Source organism: Apium graveolens, chromosome 6 (genome assembly GCF_009905375.1).
Source record: "Apium graveolens cultivar Ventura chromosome 6, ASM990537v1, whole genome shotgun sequence".
Taxonomy (NCBI): Eukaryota; Viridiplantae; Streptophyta; class Magnoliopsida; order Apiales; family Apiaceae; genus Apium; species Apium graveolens.
The window spans coordinates 5,688,553-5,712,727 of record NC_133652.1 but is presented as its reverse complement, the minus strand read 5'-3'; the positions used below and the strand labels follow the sequence as shown (position 1 = coordinate 5,712,727).

At 39.3% G+C, this 24,175-nt stretch overlaps 1 protein-coding gene across 1 annotated transcript; it reads right to left on the bottom strand.

Moving 5' to 3' along the window:
- Positions 1–1,012: 1,012 nt before the first annotated feature.
- On the bottom strand, positions 1,013–21,583 carry LOC141664479 (uncharacterized). Its single transcript, XM_074470431.1, has 10 exons — positions 21,391–21,583; positions 21,127–21,300; positions 20,730–20,823; positions 20,519–20,607; positions 20,311–20,433; positions 11,360–11,548; positions 11,113–11,270; positions 10,951–11,026; positions 10,261–10,392; positions 1,013–1,168 (listed from the first exon to the last, which is right to left on the bottom strand). The coding sequence occupies exons 1-10, from the start codon at positions 21,484–21,486 to the stop codon at positions 1,013–1,015; spliced, it is 1,287 nt and encodes a 428-aa protein (XP_074326532.1). The 5' UTR covers positions 21,487–21,583.
- Positions 21,584–24,175: the final 2,592 nt, after the last annotated feature.

Genomic DNA, 24,175 nt, shown 5'->3' with positions numbered 1-24,175 from the left:
GGGTCGGATCGGGTATTACAGAATTTATATTCAAACCCAAAATTTTTTTTATATCTGAACCCAACCCGAACCCGAAAAATACCCGAAAATGAATACCCGAACCAGATCCATCGGATTTCGGATCAGATTTGGGTATGCCCGAAACAAGAATTTTTTTTGAATTGGGTATTCATACCTGAAACCCCAACCCGAAATCTGAAAAATTGTATAATTATTGATATTGCAAGTGTTTGTGATCAAACACGCAACTTGTAGAGAAAGAGTTTTAACATGTCATCTTCAACCACTGCACCACTTCATTAATTGTGTTATTATATATGGCTAATATTTAAAAAATCAACTCAATTGATACCCAGTTTTTTTTGGTTTATTACTAAAAGATATTTTGTTAACCTTATAAACGTTATCACCCGTTTAAATGACTGAATAATTATATTTAATTAAACTTTATAATTAAGTAATTTTTAACATAAATATAAAAATATATATTCTAAAAATTATATAATAATATGTATAATATATATTATTAATATATACATATATATAATATTACAATATATAATATATAAAATTTTAATATGATATATATATAATATTAATTATATATATATATAATATTAATTATATATATATATATAAATTTGGGTTTTTTCGGATTTCGGGTCCGGATCCGATTCAGATAGAGTTTTGGATTTCGGATCAGGTTTCGAATCGGTATACCTAATATCCAAATCCAAATCCAAAAATTTTAGGGTTTAAAAATTAAATACATATCCAAATCTAAATCCAAAAAATCGGGTTCGGTAAATCCAAAATTTTGGATTTCGGATCGGGTATCCGTTAAATCAGATTAATTTGCCAACCCTAATTTCAAGTAATTACGCGTGCATTTAGGAGATTATACAGCTTCCTTCCTTTTAATTAGTGAAATTATATTAGAACCTTAGATTTAAGTGATGTCAAGATGAAACCGAGCACTTGCAGAATGACTGCAAGTCAATTCTATCCGAATCTAAGTTACTGTAACATCTATCAGCTTCCTTGTCAATTCATACCTATGACAACTAATGACATTATGAATTGTGCATGCTGCCTCCTTCCTTACATCATAGTCAGCCGTTTCAAGGAGTTTAAAGAGAGCATCCATCAGGCCGTACATGTCCAAATCCTATTAATTCGAGTTATAATGGTAGTCAGGAGCAGAGCTAATGAAATACAGTTAAGATTCACATCTACAATTATACATTGTTATGCCACGTTTTGGCATGACAAATACTTTTTAATAATTCCGTAATTTGTTAATTAATAATTACGGCTAATAATTAATTGCTTAAGCCCCAAGTTATCCTCTCTCCGAAACGAGGAAAGAATCAATCTCAATAAATCAATAACGGAAAATATCTCTCAACGATATTCTTCAAATCAGGAAGATATCACAACGCTCAGATTAAATCAGATAAAATCGGTAATTACCACATTAACGAAACTTATCCCTAAAGTCTCTTAGGGATAAGCCCAAATTTCACAGAACTGCGTAGGCTTGATCCAATATAAATTGGTACGCAGGCATCTTGGCAAAGGGATCCGATACAACGAGACAAATCGAGACACCTCCCAAGTCCAGCCCCTCTTTTTCATAAACCCTAATCTCACAACTACACACAAATTGCTCTAATATTCCAGCAACCCTCCGATTTCGTGTTGTTACGAAATTCCTCCAACAACATTTGGCGCTAGAAGGAGGGCAATTCATCTTAGGGAGAAAGATGACCAAAGAAAGCAAGCAAGCGACGACACCAGGGAGCGGAGGCAAGAAGGACCCTACTTTCGAACACACGCCCCCAGAGAATCAGGCGCCACCTCCACCAATTGCAACCGTGGACGGGCAGGCTGTGATGACGTATCTCGAAGGGCTGGCCGATCAGATGAATCAGATCAACGCCCGAATGTCAAAGGTAGAAAGAAGCTCGGTCCGGAACGCCAAGCGTAAGGCGCGCCGCCTCAAGGTCTCACAGCGTAGCTGGAAGGGCAAATGCCCTCAGAAGAAGCTGATCCACGATTTTGATGACGTGGCAACCGAGACCAAACAGAAGAAAGAAACATCACGTGAAAAGGAAGATATACCCCGAGGCCATGATGAGCGGGGCAGCCAGATCTCTACGAGATCGGGGCCGAAGCCAGCTTCATCTGAGGCAAGGTCAACTAGCGTGCTAGACCGAGTGGGTAGAAAACTAAGCGAACATGACCTCAGGCTCAAATTGGAGAATTGTAAGAAGGAGAGAGAAGAGAAAGAGCCCGTGGATAAAAGAGGCTCGAAAAGGGAACGGGCAACGACCCCTCCGGAAAGACGTCAACACACCTCACCCAGGAGGGAGGAGCGACATAGACGCAGATACAATCGTGAAGAGGAGTCGCAGGACCGAGCTGGAGGAGGGGGACGCCGCGAACGACCTCAGGGCTCACATCATTCGAGTAATGCGGGAGGTGACAGAGAAGGAGAAGTTGTTAGAGTAAGGGACCTGAGAAGGATCTTAGATGAGATGGAGCAAGAGAAGAGAGGGCCCCCTGCTTCGGCTGCCCCCTCTCCGTTTACGGCTGCTATCCGATCATCCCCCCTACCTCGGGTGTTTAGGCACAACCCCGACCTTCTATTCAACGGCGAAGCCGACCCGGCGGAGTACCTTATTCAATTTAACACTGAGATGGAAGTCTATCAGGTGCCGGAGATGACCCGTTGCAGACTCTTCGCGGCATCACTCAGAGGTAGTGCCCAACAATGGTTCTCCAAGTTGGGACCGGCTAGCATAAGAACGTGGAGGCAATTAGAGGACTTGTTCGTCAGACAATTTCAGTCGACCCTCCACTATTCGCCTCCTGTGGCCACGTTAGCCAACATCAAGCAAAGGGAGGGGGAGCCCTTGGCAGAATACTTTCGTCGGTTCAACGCCGAGGTCCCCAAGGTGAGAGGAGCCAGTGAGGAGACCATCAAAAATTTCTTGATAGCAGGGCTGAAAGAAGGATCGAAATTTTGGAAGAGCCTCCAAGCGAGTGAGCCGAGGACCTTGGCCGAGTTCTATGAGCAAGCCGAACCCTTCAAGAGGGTAGAGAAATCGATGAGAGAGCTGAAAATCAGCGAAAGCTATCGAGACAAGAGGGACCGATCCTCAAGCCCTGACGAAAGGAGGAAGACATATCGGCGTAGTTCGAGCCCGAAAAAGTCTGCCCGTGGCAAAGAGACCACAAAAGATTCGGGGAGGCCTTATACAAGCAAATGGCAGACACACACTCCTCTGGTAGCCTCAATCGACCACATATATGCTACATATGTGGGGAAGGGGGTATTCAGGAAGGCAACTCCTCTCACAGACTACAATAAAAGAGACACTTCGAAGTATTGTGCATACCATGAGGCCACCGGACACGATACAGCTGATTGTAGACAACTAAAGGATGAGATCGAGACTTTGATTAGACAAGGGAAGCTTACGGAGTGGGTTGTCAAGGAGGTTCGAAGACACAGGACGGATTATCATACCGTCCCTCCTCCACCCCCAGAAGACAAAGAAAGGGTCCCTCGGGCTGGTAGTATTCATATTATTCTAGGCGGGTCTCACATTGGTGGAGACAGCCGGAAGGCGATGGACAGATATGCCCGGGAAGCAAAGGACAAGCCGCTCACCAACGTCAATCATCTAAGCCAAAGGCCCCCGGAGCTCTTTGAAAGGGAGGTCGATGATATCGTATTTAAAGAGAATGATGCAAAATGGGTGCATTACCCTCATACCGATGCCCTAGTCATAAAAATGAAGATTGGGACGGTGAATGTTCACCGAGCAATGGTGGACACCGGGAGTTCGGCTGATGTTTTGACTTATGATGCCTACAAAAAACTGGGATTATTGGATAGAGAATTAACCTCAACAGGTGGGCACCTGTACGGGTTCACGGGAGACTCGATCGGAGTGAAAGGGACAATTCGGCTCCCGGTGACCATAGGAGAGGAGCCTCATGTGGCCACCCAGATCGCTATGTTTACAGTCGTAGACCAGCCTTGTGCCTACAATGTTATAGTGGGCAGACCCCTTATGAGGGCAATGAGGATGGTGACCTCGATCCATCATATGACGATAAAATTCCCAACCCCCACGGGGGTAGGCATCTTGAAGAGCTGTCAATACGAATCCAGGGTCTGCTACAACCAGGCACTCAAAGCGGCCGAGTCAAGAAATGCCTCAAGGGAGGTAGCTGAAGCAGGTGAGTGCGACATCCCCATGGAAGAGGCAGAGGGCAGGAAAAGAATACGTCCTGAGGGCCACGAGACTTGTAATTTGATTTCAATTGAGGAGTTGCCCGAGAACTACTTCGAGCACATGGGAATTCATGTGGAACCACGCCCAGGGGCCTTACTAATGGAAGCATCTCAGCCCATCATGTTGATACAAGAGGGGATTGTAGAGGAAGCAAGTGATGAAGAAGAGAGCCCAGAATAAATCACTGCAACACTTAGGAGAGGGAAGTGGGCACGCAAAGAAACAACAATCACTATGGACCCATCCGACGGAATCACTCGAACTGTAACTGCGACCTCTGAACGCTTGATAAACCCGACCCAAGCTCACCAAACCGAGCTCAAGGATGCGGAAGGTTTGGCAATCACGGAAATGGAAAAAACTAGCGAGGCTCGAGCAGATCTAGACCCGAGAATGCCCTCAATGGTCGAGAGGGTCGGGGCCGCAGAGGACACAATCCCGATCTTGGTAGACCCAAATGATCCCTCCAAGGTACTCAGAATAGGCTCTAACCTAAGTCCTGACTTGAGAGAGGATCTAGCCCGCTTCCTAAGGGAGAATTTGGATGTTTTTGCATGGTCACACTCCGATATGATAGGGATTGACCCAAATGACATATGCCACCGGCTCAACTTGGACCCGAAAAAGAAGGGGGTTAGGCAAAAGAGACGGCTGATTAGTGGAGAGAGGGCAGAGGCCCTCAGAGAAGAAGTAGATAGATTAATGGAGGCAGGACTTGTGAGAGAAGCCTTCTACCCCGTGTGGCTGGCCAACCCTGTGCTTGTCAAGAAGCCCAATGGCAAGTGGAGGACATGTGTAGACTTCACCGACCTGAACAAAGCTTGCCCGAAGGACAGCTTTCCTCTACCCCGAATCGACCAGCTGGTTGATTCCACGGCTGGGCACGCGCTGCTTAGTTTTATGGATGCTTATTCGGGATATAACCAAATCCCCATGTATGGGCCAGATCAGGAGCACACCTCCTTTATTACTGATCGGGGCCTTTACTGTTACATCGGGATGCCCTTCGGGCTCCTTAATGCGGGGGCAACCTATCAGAGGCTGGTGAATAAGATGTTCAAACATCAATTGGGGAAGACTATGGAGGCCTATGTAGACGACATGCTGGTGAAATCGAAAGAAGCGAGGGATCATGTCCGCCACCTGGCAGAAATGTTCCAGATCCTAAGGGAGTACAGAATGAAACTCAACCCCCAGAAATGCGTGTTTGGGGTTGAATCGGGGAAGTTTTTGGGATTTATTGTCAACCATAGAGGCATTGAGGCCAACCCAGCCAAGATACAAGCACTACTCGAGATGAGATCCCCTCAACGGGTGAAGGATGTTCAAAGCTTAATAGGACGAGTGGCTGCCTTAAACCGCTTCGTCTCAAAATCCTCCGATAAATGCCAAGAGTTCTTCAAAGCAATCAAAGGAGTGGGGAGGAACTTTAAGTGGACCGAAGAATGTGAGGAAGCCTTTCAGAACATAAAGAAGCATCTCAGTAGCCCTCCCATGTTGACCAACCCAAAAGCAGGAGAAACTTTGATCCTATACTTGGCCGTCTCCGACTTTGCAATAAGTGCAGTATTAGTCCGAGAGGAGGATGGTGTCCAGCTCCCGGTATATTATGTGAGTAAAAGGCTAGCCGATGCCGAGACTCGATACACAAGCCTCGAAAAGCTAGCGTATGCTCTGATTCTGGCCTCCCGAAAACTCAGGCCCTATTTTCAGGCACATAAGATAGAAGTGCGAACCTCCTACCCCCTCAGACAAGTGATGCATAGACCAGAATCTTCTGGTCGAATGTTGAAGTGGACGGTTGAGCTCAGCCAATTCGAGGTGGATTATAAGCCAAGGACTGCGATCAAAGGCCAAGCCCTGGCCGATTTTGTGCTAGAATTTCCCCCACATCAAGAAGTGGAGCCGAGAGCCCTTGTTGTTATACCTAGCACAGAAGAAGTTGGACTGGAGAGACAAAATAGTGCCCCATGGTGGAGCCTATATGTGGATGGTGCCTCTAACGGTGATGGAGCAGGAGCTGGAATCGAGCTAATCAGCCCAGAGGCTCACAAAATCAGACATGCGACCCATTGGGCCTTTCATGCAACCAACAATGATGCCGAGTATGAGGCCCTGATCAACGGTCTCAAGCTAGCTTTGGAAATGAAGGTCGAGAATTTGAATGTGTTTAGTGACTCCATGATTGTGGTCTATCAGATAAATGGGGGGTATCAAGCTAAGGGGCCGAGAACAGAGCTTTACCTGAAGTGCGCACAGAGGATAATCGCAAGATTCAACGAGGTGAGGCTCGCGTGGGCAGAATGAAGGCGCGGACGAGCTAGCTAAGCTCGGTTCACGCCGCGAGAGCACTTTGCTAGGGACCGTGCCCCTTGATATACAGAGGCAACCTAGTGTGCCCGAGCACGAGGTGGGCAGCCTCAATAATGAGCTCGGCCCCACGTGGATGACATCTATTCTAGCATACATAAGAGAAGGTTCACTTCCGGATGAAAAGAACGAGGCAAGGAGAATAAAATACAAAGCAGCCCGCTATGTGATATACGACGAGATTCTATACAGAAGGGGGTTCAGTGTTCCTCTTCTGAAATGCATACATGGGGAGGAATGCAACTACATCCTAAGGGAAGTACACGAGGGTATTTGTGGCAATCACTCGGGGGGTAGCTCTCTAGCTCAGAAAATCCTCCGTCAAGGCTACTACTGGCCAACGCTGAAAAAAGACGCCTTTGAATTCTCCCGAGCTTGTGATAAGTGTCAGCAATATGCCAATTATTACAACTACCCCCCAGTTGTTATGCCCGCTTTCGGCCATGGGCCCTAAACAGGTCCCTATGGGTGTACTAAATAGCTGGACTCTCGTGTGTGGGCTAGAACCATGGATTTATATGACTTGGGCCAGCACATGCGGGCTGGGCTCGTAACATGCGAGCTGGGCTCAAACATGCGAGCTGGGCTCAAGTGATGACATGAGAGCTGGGCTCAAACATGCGAGCTGGGCTCAAGTGATGACATGAGAGCTGGGCTCAAACATGCGAGCTGAGCTCAAGTGATGACATGAGAGATGGGCTCAAACACGCGAGCTGGGCTCAAGTGAGGACATGCGAGCTGGGCTCACACATGTAAGGTGAGCTCACATTTGTCATTTGGGCTCTCATATGCGAGCTGAGCTCGGTTGTGCCCACGCGAGGTGGGCTCAGGTGCCTTCATGCGAGGTGGGCTTAGCTGCCCACACACGGGCTGAGCTCATGAGCCCACATCTTATAGAAACAGAGGTAACATTATATTTATTGTTTGAAGGCGGTGCGGGCCGAGGTGACCAGGCCGGCCCGCATCGAAAGACTTTGTGTGCAACATGGAAAGTGACTCATAGATGACTGAGTTTCTCGTAGATTTCGGGGTCGACACGGGTTGTTCCTACAATCACGGGAAGGATTGCGGAGATGCCGCGAGATTGTAGGAAGCGTGTGGAGCCGATCGAGATTTACGTGACTAATTGGCTGAAGGCCTGACTTTATCGTGGGCTTGGGCTGCACGGGCTGAAGAGTCCTAACCCTAGCCTACGTGACTTGTTCCCCAAGAACTACGTGAGGCTTGATCCCTATAAATAGGGTACGTAGGCACTTGTATGAGGGATAAGTCGACACTTGACAGAGAATAACAAACCCTATTCTTTCTTAAGGAGTCCACATACAAGCTCAGCCACCACCAAACAACCTTCCTCCGCCCTCAAACACCGTCCTTGATCTTTGTTCCGCCCATTAACCTCCACAACATTGTTATACGAAATTCTCCCTATAATATTTGGCGCTAGAAGGAGGGCCTTATTATTCGAGGAGGACGAATAATATTACAAAACTCGTGGGTTTATGGTTCATCCATACAATGGGGGATCGATAGTCAATTACCGATGGTGAAAAAAAAAGGGGGCTCGTGGCAGATATATCCTATATGGATGTACAATAACACACAATTCAGCGGAGTCCAGGCGGTGCAACATGGTGCAGCAAAGGCAGTCTCATGATGAATAACAAGACCCAGCGGCGGCATGCAAACTTGGCAAAAAAAATAATATTTAACATGGAGCGACCCGTGGCATTTAAGAAAACCCAACGATCAGGCGTTTGTAGTCACACGCGGACGGACTTGTTAAGGTAATATACACGCACGGACAAGGAGAAATAAAAAAAAAGGGAAGCAACCATGGAGTAAAAAGAATGACGAATGAACATGTCATGTTGAGATTGCGGGGCCAGCAGGAAAAAAGAAAGGACAAAAAACTTGAGGAACACTAAAACGCACCATAGAAAAATGGTGGCACTCGGAAATTCACAGCCTGTTAGAAGCGGAAAATAAAGATAAGATTTTTCTTCTCCTGATTTATTTCTGCAAATTTATTATTACGTGATGAATGCATAGATATTATGTTTTTCTTCTAATTTTTTATAAGAAAAATATTTAGTGATAAAATTCGTGCGAGTCACATATTTTTATGATTGTAAAATTATTGCGTCATCTTAATTTTGGACGACACACATATTTTGGGAAAAAATCGTACGAGATATTTATTTGAGAGAATTGTGGATTTTTAGAAGATCGTACGAGCTGCATCTTTTGGAAAAATAAATTATATATGCGAGATGCATAATTTTGGGAAAATATTTAAGAAAGAGCATTATTTTTGGGAAAAATAAATATCGTGACAATTTTAAATTGGCATATTTATTATGTTTGAATTGCGTTTAAAATATTTTGCATATACTGTCGCGATAATACATATATGTCGAAAAATATTTTCAAACTTGTGAATGGGAATTGCTATGTTTAGTAGCTAAGACAACCACTTGGAATGATATACACTACCGATTGTGAACTTGTATTGTTGACACCTTACGCCTAGATAGGCAGAAAGATTACAAATGGAAAGATTGAAGGTATGAGCTCACCTTATCTCAAGTATGGAAAGAGATTCAAGGTGCGAGCTCACCTTATCTTAAGTACAGAATGAGATTGAAGGTCGGGAGTTCCGCCTTATCTTTTGCTGAAGGCATGTTTGTTGATCTTGTTACATTCATATAATACTAGCAGTTCACCTCAATAATACAATTTTACAATCGGCTGTTATATCTATCTTGAAGTGTGTACGTCAAGGTCCAACTTAACATCATTGTTCGCAATGGATTTATAAATTTGTGCTCGCACAACCACAAACAAGGGAAATATGTATCTTTTTTGGATCTTGCATGGTCTCGCACGTGCATTCGCATAATTGTTTTGAGCACGAAGGTGCTCTATGTTATTTACTAAACTCCGGTTTTTAGTTGTTTCAGCGATTGAAGAATATTTAGTTCTCCACTGCAGCAAGCTACACTGAAGAACTGGGGGGTAGTTGTTATGCCACGTTTTGGCATGACAAATACTTTTTAATAATTCCGTAATTTGTTAATTATTAATTACGGCTAATAATTAATTGCTTAAGCCCCAAGTTATCCTCTCTCCGAAACGAGGAAAGAATCAATCTCAATAAATCAATAACGGAAAATATCTCTCAACGATATTCTTCAAATCAGGAAGATATCACAACGCTCAGATTAAATCAGATAAAATCGGTAATTACCACATTAACGAAACTTATCCCTAAAGTCTCTTAGGGATAAGCCCAAATTTCACAGAACTGCGTAGGCTTGATCCAATATAAATTGGTACGCAGGCATCTTGGCAAAGGGATCCGATACAACGAGACAAATCGAGACACCTCCCAAGTCCAGCCCCTTTTTTTCATAAACCCTAATCTCACAACTACACACAAATTGCTCTAATATTCCAGCAACCCTCCGATTTCGTGTTGTTACGAAATTCCTCCAACATCATACATAAAAGAAGTCAATCATGGATAAAGGCAAAGTGAAATCAAACAATAACGTATATATTTCTTAATATTAAAACTAACTTTAATGAATGTTCCGCCTTCAGTAGCTATATTTGAAATTATGTAACAAGCATCCTTCGGAAAGCTCTTAGGCTTGCTCCATATCTCGCTCCATCCAAGGTGTTGCAAAAAATTATAGTTTTTGGTCAAGGTCTGCGAGAATGAATAGTTCATTAGACACAAAGAAAGACCACTCGTGAACATGCTTGTATTGTAAGGAACACCTCTATATCACTTTTCAAGCTATAAATTAGTAATGCACATGTTAAATATGATGATAAGAGACCATTTTTAACTCTAATTAAACTCTAAACAATGACTACATAATTGACAGTTCAACAATGTTAGTTGTCATTAGTAAGTTCAAATCTTTAGAAACAGTGTATTTGTAAAAAAATAATTTTATACATCTTCTAAAAGTTGGCTGAATATAGAGGTTTATTATCTAGTAACTTAAGTTCAAAATACATAGCCAACAGTTTGTGAAACTATTAGAATATCACAAACCAGCTCTGCATATTATGTGGACATTACAACGCAAGACTCAAATGTATTTGTTCATATAGACAGCCCTATATATATAGTTTCTGGGTTTGCTGGTAGAAACATCCTTATGTATTAAACTTCAAGTTAAAACTCCAAAGCATTCGATAATCATTTCTTTTTAAAAAGTTCACAGGTTTAGATATAATGCATAACATCTGAGCATACCTTGCGAGAATTTTCAGATTTCACAGTATATGCAGCTACTCTAAGTGCAGAAGAGGCGACCATATCACTTTTGTTACTGAAACATCACAGCAAAATATCACAGTTAACTATCAGGTTTCAGGAAAGATACAACCACAAAAAATAGATACAGAATCCACTTACCAGATAAGGAGAATTATATTGTTTAGGATATTTCCTTCATTTACCCACCGGTCAACTGAAATATACGAAAGTATGTAGCATGCTCTCACTATACAGCGAAGATTAGCCAACCCTTCAATGTTAAGTATCTTGTTCAAATTAGTTACAATTGCCCCTACCTGCCAACAATTGTATTGTTAAAAATATGTAAGTAGTTGTAGCTTGCTCTATGAGAAGAGGGAGTTAGAGAAGTGGACAAGTTTATAACCTTGTCATTTGGAACTTGCACTCGACGAACAACTACCACCACAAACTTCGCCAAGTTTTGGATCCACTTGGGAGAAGGAAAAATAGGTTTATTAACAACTGCAACCGCACCTTCTAAAGCGCCATTCTCAATGATAAAATGTGCACAATCAGCAGAAAGATAGGCAAAGCGTGTCAATGTTCTCAAAACCTAAACATAGTACATATATACATAGGATTAGGCATTCATTCACTTCAACCAAAATTATAAAACTGACTAGCTGAGTGTGTTAATTCAAGTGTTTATGATGATAAGAGTTCTTAGCAACAGAATGAAGACTTCAGATTGGAATCATCCGAGATCTCAGCAATGTTTATCAGAATGCAGGTTGTTCAATCTTCCTGGAAGTGTATCCCGCAGGTTTAGTATTAGGTTGTTAAGGTTTGTGTAAATCTTGTTTATCTGGATAAACCTTATCTCAAACAAACCCACCACCTTATCTTATAAGCCAAGTTTGAATTATTCAAATCTTATCTTTTACTTGGTTTATCTTTTTCAAACAACTTACAGACTAGCTTCTCAAGTATTCATTCAAATATTTTCAAACAAACTTATATTCAAATCTTATCTATCTTATCTTGTGTTTGAAAATAATTCTGTTAGAACTTTGCTTATAAATACAACTCTTCATTTCAGATTTGAAGCTAACACTTTCACGAGAATCTTTCATCATCTGAAATCATTTTCTTGTTTCATACCTGAGATATTCATATCCAGAAAAACAAGAAACTTAGTTTGAGTTGTAAAATTTCATATTACATTCTTGTAACTGAATCGTGTATTATATCACTTGTCCCGGGTTGTGGGAGGTTGATTACAACAGGAAGGCCAAGTAGTTTTGTGCTAGGTAGCTGTGTGCTAGGGAAAGGGTTCTTTCAAGTGGGCCAAGTTTGTAATCAAGGAAAGTTTGTAAGTACTTTGTTTTAAGTGGATATAATACATTCTCTATGCTAGTTGGCATGGGGACTTGGATGTAGGCCATAGACTAGGTGTAGGGGCTGAACCAAGTGAAAACTCTTGGTGTTCTGCATTGTTTAATTTCTTTATTACTGCATTTATATTTCAGTATTTTACTTTCTGCAGTGAAAAGAGACTGTCCCATACCCTGTCTCATTTGTAAAGGGACTGTCCCATTTGCATAAGAGACTGTCCCATTCGCCTTGACAGTTAGAATATTATTTTATCTATCGAGCCATCGAATTTCATTTGGTATGAGAGCAGGTGCATTTAATTCTCTTTTTAGTGTTTATTTTGCTAGCGATCCATGGCTCAACCAGATAGGTATTCAAACAATTATCCACCACTGCTTCATGGTGCTGAAAACTACAATGACTGGAAGTTTCAGATGAAAATCTTTCTCCAGCGTGATGCATTTGAATGAGATGCTGTAGAAAACGGTTTCACAATTCCTATGAAAGAAGGGAAGCCAAAATCTCTCAAGGATCTCTCTCCCGAAGAAGTGAACGCAATGAATTCCAATGCTAAAGCTATGAACTCACTTCTCAATGGCATGGTAGCTACATAATTAAGAAAAGTTTCAGCATGTACTACTGCCAAGCAGATTTGGGATACGATCAAAGTCAGCCACGAAGGCACGTCTAAGGTACGTGAAGTAAAATTAAGTATGTTAATGAGTGACTATGAAGGTTTCAGGTTGGAAAGAGATGAAAGCATGCGAGATGCTCAAGGGAGGTTTCTGACATTGATGAACTCCATCTCACTTCTGGAAAGGATCATTCCTCAATCTGAGATTAATAGGAAAATCCTCAGAGCAATGCCAAAGAAGTTTGCTCCAAAGGTTACCATTCTGCAGGACTCAACATTGCTTTCGACTATGGATACTCTAACACTGTTCAGTGAATTGGAAGAATTCGAAAATCAGCTACGTAGATATGATGAAGAAGATGAAGCTCCTCGTAAGAAAACTCTTGCACTTAATGCAGATGCAGATGAGTCTCCTGATGATTCTGATGAAGAGATTGCTCTTCTAACAAAGAAGTTTCATAAATTTCTTGCCAAACGGAATGTTTCCAAACGACCGATGAAGTCACAGTTTCCGAAGAAGGACTTCAAATCTAATCCAAGCAAGGAGGTTAAAGTGAATCAAAGCAAGGATACTTGTTTTGAGTGTGGAAAGAAAGGGCACTTCAAAAAGGACTGCTACAAGCTGAAGAACAAAAAGAAGGCATTAATTACCTGGAGTGATGATGAATCTGATGTGGAGATCGATTCAGACGATGAAGTTGCTCAACTTTGCTTTGCTGGACTAGAGGACAACTCCAGTGATAATGATGAGGTACAGAATATTAAGTATAATTCAAATATATCTTCGTCTATTTTAAATTTACAGGTCCAGGTTAAGAAGTTGAAAGAAAAGAATGCTTATTTAAAGCAAGCTTTAAGTGAAGTTCTTAGTGAAATGGATGACCCCATGAAGGAAGAAGCCCTAGTTGCTGAGAACAGATCATTGCTTGAAAGGGTTTCAAAACTTACTGAAGAAAATCAATATCTCAAAAATGAGATTGAGATGAAGGATGTATGACTTGAAGCTTTGAAGAAAGAATCAATATCTGTTGATCCAGAAACCGTTAAAGAAGACAGTGCTCCTGATCCCCTGGTTCCTGAATTAAAGCAGAAAGTCGAACAGCTTGAAAAGGATTTAGCTAAATATTTTCATGGAGAAGGAACTTTGAATGCTCTTCTTGGAGAACAAAAATCCTCTCTTGATAAAGGAGGTTTAGGTTGTGAATCAATCAAGAAACGTGCATTTCAAGGGGGTATAAGCGAGCTCCTATGAAATATAAGATGCCTTATGAGAAATGTCGAGATTATGGCAAAGCTGGCCACCCTACATCTGAATCTAGATTATGTGGTATCAAGGGCCACTTCTCTAACTCATCTTATAAATCGTCTACTAGATATAAATCTGCTAATACTTCTGTTAATATTGTTCAGATGTGGATTAAGAAATTAGATAGAAATTTATATAAGATTTGTGATACTAACCAACCAGGACCCAAGGTTAAGTGGGTACCTAAGACATAAAGCAATTCTTGCAGGTTTGTTTGAAGGTCCATGTTCCGCGAAATAAATGGATCATCGATAGTGGTTGTTCACGTCACATGACAGGTGATAAATCCAAGTTTCTATCTCTAGTTGCCAAGGAAGGTGGCTTAGTTACTCTTGGAGATTCAAACACCGTCAGAATTATTGGAAAAGGCACCATTGGTAATGACAGGTTTGCCATTTCTAATGTTCGTTTAGTTGATGGTTTGAAATATAATCTTATTAGTGTAAGTCAACTTCCTGATGCTGGTCATAAGGTTAAGTTCGATAAAGATGTATGCTATATTGGTACTTATAATAACGAGTTTGCTATAGTTGCCAAAAGGAAAGGAAATATTTTTGTGTTAGATTTTGATGAGCAGCAAGAAGAAATTTGTCTAGCTACCGTTCATGAACAACAAGATCTGTGGCATAGGCGTCTTGGTCATGTTCATATGGATCTACTTCGAAAGATATCTTCACATGAGTTAGTTCGAGGTTTACCAAAGCTGAAGTACAAGAAAATAGAACCTTGCACAGCTTGCCAGCTTGGAAAACAGGTGAAAACTTCCTTTACTGCTAAGAATAAAGTATCAACTTCTGTTACTTTGCAGCTTCTTCATTTAGATCTTTTCGGTCCAGAAAGGTATGTAAGTTTGGGAGGTAAGAATTATGCTTTTGTTATAGTTGATGATTATTCTCATTTTACTTGGGTATTATTTTTACGAACTAAGGATGAAGCTTTTGTTGAGTTTAAGGATCTTATTACTAACCTTGAGACTAAGTATTCATTTAAGCTCAAGACTATTCGTAGTGATCATGGAGGTGAATTCGAGAAGGATTTCATAACCTTCTGTAAATCAAGAGGAATCACTCATGAATTCTCAGCTCCTCGAACTCCTCAGCAGAACGGAGTAGTAGAACGCAAGAACAGAACTCTACAGGAAACTACCAGAACTCTACTGCATGAGAGTAAGCTTCCAAGAAAATTTTGGGCTGAAGCGGTACACACTTCCTGTTATGTTTTAAATAGAGCACTTATTCGTCCTATTTTGCTTAAAACTCCGTATGAATTGCTTAAGAAAAGGACTCCTAACATTAGTTATTTTTGAGTTTTTGGTTCCAAGTGTTTTATTTTAGATACTCAAAATAATCGAGGTAAATTCGATGCGAAATCTACGGAAGGAATCTTCTTGGGATATTCTACTACAAGCAAAGCTTATCGTGTTTATAATTCTGTCAAGAACAAAGTAGAAGAATCCATCAATATTACGTTCAATGAATCCTCAAGGAATATATCTCAAATTGATGAAGACACTGCGGATCTATCGTCTCATTCCCAAATGAGACAGTCTCATTCTGAAAAGAGTCAGTCTCATTCTGACAAATCAAACAGTCAAGACTCTCCAGGTCCATCTCAGTCTTCTGATAATTCTGCAGGATCTACTCAAGCTTCAGGTGAATCTTCTGGCTCTCCAAAGACTCCCGATAGTGTTTCAAATGTGAATTCTGTTACTCCTCCGGATAAATCTTCACAAGCGGAAATGAGGCAGTCTCTTTTGAATGAGACAACTCCTATTCATTTCCAGGTAGACAATTCTAATGAGAAAGAGATGAGTAATATTCAACTTCCTAAGTCTTCTAGGACTGTGAAGAACCATCCACCAGATAATCTTCTGACTGACTTAGATTAAGGGATTTCTACTCGAAGCAGATTTCACAATCTGTGTGCATTCTGTGCTTTTGTTGCTGAATTCGAACCAAAGAATGCTCAAGAAGCGGTTGCAGAGGAACACTGGTCTATTACAATGCAGGAATAATTAAACCAGTTCGAGCGTTGCGATGTTTGGGAACTCGTCCCACCTCCTCAGGATGCCAAGATCATTGGTACTCGTTGGGTTTTCAAGAATAAGAAAGATGAAGATGGAAATATCATTCGAAATAAAGCTTGTTTGGTTGCTCAGTGATACAACCAGTAGGAAGGAATCGATTACGACGAGACATATGCTCCAGTAACTCGTTTAGAAGCTATTCGAATCTTAATGGCCTTTGCAGCTCACAAGAAGTTCAAGCTCTATCAGATGGACGTCAAAAGCGCATTTCTAAATGGCTATCTTAAGGAAGAAGTCTACGTGAAGCAGCCTCCAGGTTTTATTCACGAGAAGTACCCTAACTATGTTTACAAGCTCAAGAAATCTGTCTATGGATTGAGACAGTCCCCTCGTTGTTGGTACGAGCGTCTCAGTCAGTTTCTTATGAACAATGGTTTCATTCGTGGTACACTCGATCCAACTCTCTTTATTTTTCATAAACGTGATAACTTTCTTTTAGTTCAAGTTTATGTTGATGATGTAGTTTTTGGATCTTCTAATGAATCTTTGTGTAAGTGGTTTTCTGATTGCATGCATAAGGAATTCGATATGAGTTTGATGGGTGAATTGCAGTACTTCCTAGGTTTGCAAATTAATCAGTCTAATGCAGGAATTTTTATTCACCAAGGCAAGTACATAAAGGATTTACTCAAAAGATTTGCACTTGATCATGTCACACCTAAATCAACTCCGATGAGTACTTCAGTTAAGCTTACAAAGGATGAACAAGGTACACCTGTAGATGTCACTAAATTTCGAGGTATGATTGGTTCATTGTTATATTTAACTGCCTCACGACCTGACATTATGTATAGTGTATGCTTGTGTGCTTGTTTTCAATCTCAACCTAAAGAATCTCACTTGAATGCCGTTAAACGTATTTTTAAATATTTGAAAGGTACGAGTGACTTGGGATTATTTTATCCAAGCTCCTCTTCCTTTGACTTAATCGGTTTTTAGATGCTGACTATGCAGGGTCACAGGTTGATAGAAAAAGCACAAGTGGTGCTTGTGAATTTTCAGGAGATTGTTTAGTTGCATGGCATAGTAAAAAGCAAACTTCAGTAGCTCTTTCTACCGCTGAAGGAGAGTACATTGCAGCTGGAAGTTGCTGTGCTCAAATTTTGTGGATGCAACAAACATTGCAGGATTTTGGTATTTCTTACTCAAATATTCCTATTTATTGTGATAATACTTCTGCAATTAATATCTCTAAAAATCCTGTTATGCATTCTCGTACTAAGCATATTGATGTTCGTCACCATTTTCTACGAGATAATGTTTCTAAAGGTAATATTGAGCTTATTTATATTTCTACTGAGAAACAGCGTGCGGATATCTTCACTAAGCCTTTAGCTGAAGATAGATTTTGTAAAATGCGTCGTGAATTATGTATGTGTTCTCTGTAATTTATTACATGATTTATGTGATTAAATGTGAATTATGTCATAATACTTAAATATTTGTTGAGCATTTATTGTTTGTTTTTTAAATTAGGTTTCGTGTTAATTATATCTTGTACTCATGTTTATGAATTTCTGTTTCATTTATTTTTATTTTTATTTTTATTTTATTTATCCGTGTGTTTATGCGTGTATATAGCATTAGATTTTGTAAATCTTTTGATTAGACTTTTCATATACTTGAAACTCGTGCATGTATTACTCTTTCAGTACATAACTTCTGTCATGCATCTCTTCGACTTCTTTTCAATCTCTATCTCTTCAATTCTCATTTTTTATTTAACCTAATCTTCTTAACCCTTTCAGTTTCCTATTCACTTTCTCTCTCTTTATCACAATCAAAAACCTTTTCTCCATTTCTTTTCTACTTTCTCACCTCTATCCATGGCACGCAAATCTACCCCTTTCACCCGTTCTCGATCTACCGCTCAACATACCCCAACTGATGCAGCTTCAGGTTCCAAGCGTCAACGGGTCGGTAATTTTGAACCGGAAGTATCAAGCGGAACGACTGATAGCTCTTTTGAGCGACATGCAAAGGAGACTACTTCGACGAAAGTGATGTCAAAGTTGATTCTGAAGGAACGCCTGTGTGATCTGGATCTTCTGAAGAAAATCGGTATTGTGGGTTTGTTTGATTCAGTTGGTTGTTCGTCATTGTTGTCGCCCCCGGAGATTATTTATCCCGAGTTAGTGAAAGAATTCTACGCCAAGCTACGTATTTTGGATGGAAATATTGTGTTTTCGGAAGTCCAAGGGAATCCTGTTTGTTTTAAGGCCGATCTTCTGGCACGGCTTACTGGTGTTTCTGACAAGGGAGTTTGTCCGTCGACAACTCATCAAGCATTTCAAAACATTCCTGGTCTCCAGTACGAGGAACAGCTCAAGGTCATTCTTGGAGACAATTTTGTTTCGGTGTCAGTCAAACCTTCGGTAAATGATTTAACCCCAGTTTCTCTTCTTTTGTTTCGTTTATTTCATACGAATGTTATGCCTCGTAAATCTGGTCGTGATAGAGTCACTTTCCAAGATTGTTTTCTTATGTCTGTTTTTGTTAAAAAGATTCAGTGCAATGTTGCTTCCTTGATAATATCCAATATGGGTCACTGTGCCAAGAATGGTTCTATGCATTTACCATACCCTGGCCTTTTATCTCAAGTATTTGAATATTTTTGTGCCTTGAATCCTGCTTCTGTGTCTGATAAGATTTCTGTAGTTTTTGACTTGTCAGTATTAACCTTAAATGGTTTAATTGTCTCTGAGTCCAATGAGTTAGTTTTTGATGATGTTTCTAAGAATGTTGGTGGTATTCCTAAGTCTCCTAATTATGCCTCAGACCCCTTTGATCAGCCTACCAATACTCTTCTTAATTCTCTGTTGATCAAATTAAATGAAAATTCTGCTGCTTTGGCTAATCTTAATCAGCATTTTGCTTCAGTAAAATCCCTTGGGTCACTAACTTCTGAAGTTAGTATTTTAAATGCTTCTTTTGAGTTGTTTAGGAAGTATGTCTGTTCATCTTTGGATGATATCAATACCAAACTCTCTGTATTGCATACTTCTGATGTCAAGTTGTCTAAGACCATAGATTTTGAGTTTGGGACTCTGCAGGAAGGGATGGTTTCCTCTGCTAAGGCATGGGAAAAGGAGTTTGTAAAGTTGTTTTTTAAGCTTGGGTCAGAGACTAAGTTTTTATCTCAGCAGTTGTCAGCCATGCAAGACAAGAGCAAGATGTATTGGCACAAGAAACGAGACTGGATTGGAGATTGTACTTTAGAAGAAATCACTGCTCCTCTGCCACTCCCTGCCATTCCTCCACCTTCAGTTTTTGGTATGACCAGAGAAGAATACAAGGCTAAGATATTTGACTGGCTTCGTGAAAGGGACGGAAAGGCACCAGCTAAAGATGCTTTTGACAAGCTCTTTTCAGAGTATGGCTCAGCTCCGGTGTTTCCTTCATCCCAGAACAGAGCTTCTGGTTCAGGCAAGGGCAAAGCTCCAGTTAACGTTGATGACGATTCCGATTAAGGACCATTTAATGATGAAGGGGGAGAAATTATGATGTTTTTAAGACGTTTGTTTCTTTTTTGGTTTTTAAGACTATGTGTTGGTTGTGTTGGTTTTTGAATTTTGATTGTTGGTTGTGTTGGTTTTTGAATTTTGATTGTTGGTTGTGTTGGTTTTTGAATTTTGATTGATTGGTTGTGTTGGTTTTGAACTTTGATTCTGGATGTGCTTTATGTGTTTAATCGTTATTCTGGATTCTGTTTAGATAACAACTGGACATCCTGGTTTAGGGATGGGTTGTTATGTTTTAAGTATTTAATGATTGAGACTGTCTCTTTTATGCATATTGATCTAGTGTCTCATTCAGTCTTTAGTTGTCTCATTCTCATATTGATTGCATGTATCATAAACTGCAATATATTCTGTTGATTCTAACTTTGTTTTACAGGCCTTTAGTGTTTTTGATAGGGGGAGCATTCATGCTTTCTTTGTCATCATCATAAAAGGGGGAGAGAGTGAAGATTACAGGAATGGATATTATGTCATGGTCATCAGACATTAGCTTCACAAGAACTTTAATTGCCTTTTCTTTTAATCCAACATCGCATTCATCAAATTTTACAAATCCCAAAATGCAAGCAGCCGATCCCTGAAATAAAAGTCCAAAACAGTTACAGACTTAAAAATTAAAAAGACTCTTATACACAATGCATTCATCAAGACATCATACGTACCTTGGTTAATTCATTGACTTTATCGTCGACCAGGATTTCAACAAGGCGCTCAAAAACCAAAGGTGTTAGAGCAGCAACTAATTTTGAGTCTGTTTGTCAGATATTAATCAACATATAATTATCATTCACACAAATTATCAAAGTAAATAGTAGGAACAAGTAACTGTAAAAAAAAACTAAATAGTAGGAAAGAAAACTAGTAGTCTTTTACCTCCAATAATCATTTCTTTAATCTTTTCTGTAGCATCATCTGATAAGTTGGGGGACTCCACCAATTTTTTAACATATGAATCGAGAATTTTTGTCTGGAATTAATACAGGAACAAACATATAAGAAATCATACCAAACAATATAAATATTCTTTCACTAAATAAAATTACATATAACGTGAGAAAATAAGGAAAAGACTACCTTTTATATAAATAAAAAGTGAAAAGAGAAGGTTTAATGCAAACAAAATCCAAAGATAAAGAACAATCATGAATCCAAATGCAATCAAAATTGAAAACTGCAACGGATCGACTAGTACAACAACAAGCATGAATGTTATTGATATGTACCAGTTTAAAAACATAGACCTTGATAATTTGGTCATGAACTTACATACCTTTCTTTCAAGATTGACACGGATAATTTGGGCATCCCACAAAGTTAGCTTATTTTCTTTATATTTTATTACCAGCTTCAGTTCTTCTTCGTCTTGTTCGCAATCAAAAAGGCTTTCGCTTTGATGATGATGATGGCGAAGTGACATAGCTTCCCACTCCCCAACACCAACACACTAAACAACAATACCAACAACAAAGTATAATTAAAATAGCGATTTCAATATCAATCAATATGTAAACAGAAAAAGAATTACTCTACTCACATTAGTAATATTAAGCTCGACAGTATTTTCATCAGACATGAAGCTACGGCGGGGGATTGTTTTGACCGAAACAATCCCCCGAAAATTCTGTACCATGTTTAGGCAGATTATATCGCCCGAAAATTATTGATGATGGATCGGAGGAACAGATACAGGGAGATGTGAGATACAATTGAAACTGGAGGCTGCGTTATATATTTATATGTTTATATATTGTCATTGTCTACATAGGGTGTAATGTATGATCATGGATGGTAAGCTTTTTCGATTTGTGATGAATGATGTGTTGCATTTCATTAAAAGAACTTGGTTTGGTATGGTTGGTTTTCAAATTATTTGGTTGAGGTTTATGATTTTAATGGTTGATGCTTTTAAATTTTAGTTAATGGTTTGATTTGGTATAGCGGCATGTGATGGTAGTTTGGTATGTCAGCAGGTTGTCGTAGTAATGCATACCATACTATTATTTTCGTAAAGTGTGCCGAGAAAACTGACCATTTGCTAGTCATGATCGGCCTGGTTGAAAATCAACTCAAAAATTCGATCATGTTCATTGAGCACTGGTCAATTATAAGTGGTCATATCAATGGTGGTCGGTTATAAGTTCGTCCATTAGCGATTATTATTTACCGACAAATGGGGGTCTATTATAAAGTGATGTGGCAATAAACGCGTGGTTGTCAAATCATATATGGGGTTAACTAATAGACAAGTGAAATGTAATAACCGATCATTATTGTGGGTCGGATAACAGTTAGTAATGACTGTTATAACCGACAATGAGTTGGATTAAGACATTTTTCAATATAGCAACGGATTTTCTTTTTTATAATCTAAAGAAGCTGCTTTCTCTTTCTTTATATAGTGGAGCAACAATTGTTGTAATTGAAATTTTGAGAGAAAAATATAGGATTTAAAATCACATGAGGATGCTGGGATGAGTGGAGTTTACAGGCTTTGAGAGATTTGTTTTGTAGTTAGTTTCATACTTTATACTATATGTATATATTCATTAGAATTAAATAAGTAAAAATATCTGGAGTAAAAATATATGTTAGTTAGAAATATGCAGCAAGTCATCAACTATTCGTCTATTTCCTGTTTCCTCATCAACCTCAATATTTTATTTTCTTTTTGTCGGAGACATATGCAATCTCGAAGTATAGATTGTACCGAGACACAAAATAATAAAAAAGGAGTTTCCTTCATATAATAAAGTTTATCATCTAACCGAAGATCATGCATGATGGACCCGGAAACTTAGACAATAACGTCTTAAGGTATGAAGAGAGAAACACCAAAATAACTAAATAAAAGCAAGATTACTTATTTGGAATAAATGCTCGAGCAAACTACTTATTGAAGATCCAAATCTTTGATTTTCGTGACCAGTTCATCTACCATTCAGTACAAAAGCCAAACTTGAAAATATAACCAACGGATTCAGTCATTTAACTATTATCGACACGTAAATTCAATTTATTCAGGTTTTAAAATTAATAACATAATTAAAATAGTTAGTGAAATTAAAATAATATAAAATCTAACCAAAGGAAAATCTTTGGTTAGATGATAAACTATGTTGTCAATAGATTGATTTTTAATTAATCTCAATTATTTAAAACTTAAAAAGTTGGTTGTGATTTATTGTTAAATGCCAGTAACTTCTGCATAACTTTGGAACGATTACAAAACTTCCAAATAGACAACACATTCAATAAAATTGTCCTATTATTATATCCAGTACAATAAAACTCGATTTATAAATATCCATAAATTTTTAAGTTCAATGAGTTGGTATTTTTTGTAAAAATAGGGCACAGTGTAGTAGTACTAAATTAGTTATCATGAAATTTTCCGATGCTTAGCTGAAAGTGGCTAGCACTTCCAACGAAACAAATACATATGATCCTGCCAAAATTCTAACTAAATTTAAAATTAGCCTGATTTTGAATTTCCTATGTTGTCCATTTTGATTTTGAATTTCCTATGTTGTCCATTTGTCTAATGATACAAATGAAATACAAACTTAAGGAGGATTCTGAAGTGGAATAAAAGATATTGATTATTATCAATAATATGCATCTGAGAACCTTACACTTAGAGCAGTACCATTTCTAATTGTCTGGAAACACCTGACTTGGGTACATTACATGATACAAAAGTGGCATTAACATTGTCATCATTGAACATGTTGCTAACTTTGTCGTCACCGTGTTGAGTGACATGAATGGAACCATACTTATCACCGTGGATATCTTTGTAACCATTCCTCCAGTAATTGTAGCTCTCCTTGTACTCATTTGTCATGTCCTTGAGGTAGTTTTAGGTAGTTGTAAAGTACAATGGCGGATTTGTAGGCCAATACTCAGCCCTCTTCCCTGCTCTCCTCACTGCTTTCAGCACCTTGTTCCGATACACGTATCTGAGTACTGTGACCTTTTCCATCTCTAGTTCAACTTGCACTGAATCCACTCCTGTTTTGTGCCACATTGATATAAGTTCACTAATTATAAAAAGAAATACTTGAAACTATTCGATTCCTTAAGGTTGATAAAATCATTTCTATCCAGCAATTTTGAGTATATTTTGAGCTGTCCGAATTTTTGCCAGTCCAACCCTTTCAAGTAATTGGACAGTGTAGAACCTGACCATATAAGTAAAAAAATGGCATCAAATATTATATAAAAGAGGAAGTATATAGGCCAAGATTGACTTAAGTAGATAAAAGTTATTCCATGCAATACATAATATAACAGATGCAAAAGCTCGCACCTTACAACAA

Coding starts and splice junctions, on each gene's coding strand:
- LOC141664479 (XM_074470431.1), bottom strand. CDS start 21,486: ATGGTACAGAATTTTCGGGGGATTGTTTCGGTCAAAACAATCCCCCGC. Junction 11,549..20,310: donor ATGACATAATATCCATTCCT/GTAATCTTCACT, acceptor TACTATGTTTAG/GTTTTGAGAACATTGACACG. Junction 11,027..11,112: donor AATATAATTCTCCTTATCTG/GTAAGTGGATTC, acceptor GTGATGTTTCAG/TAACAAAAGTGATATGGTCG.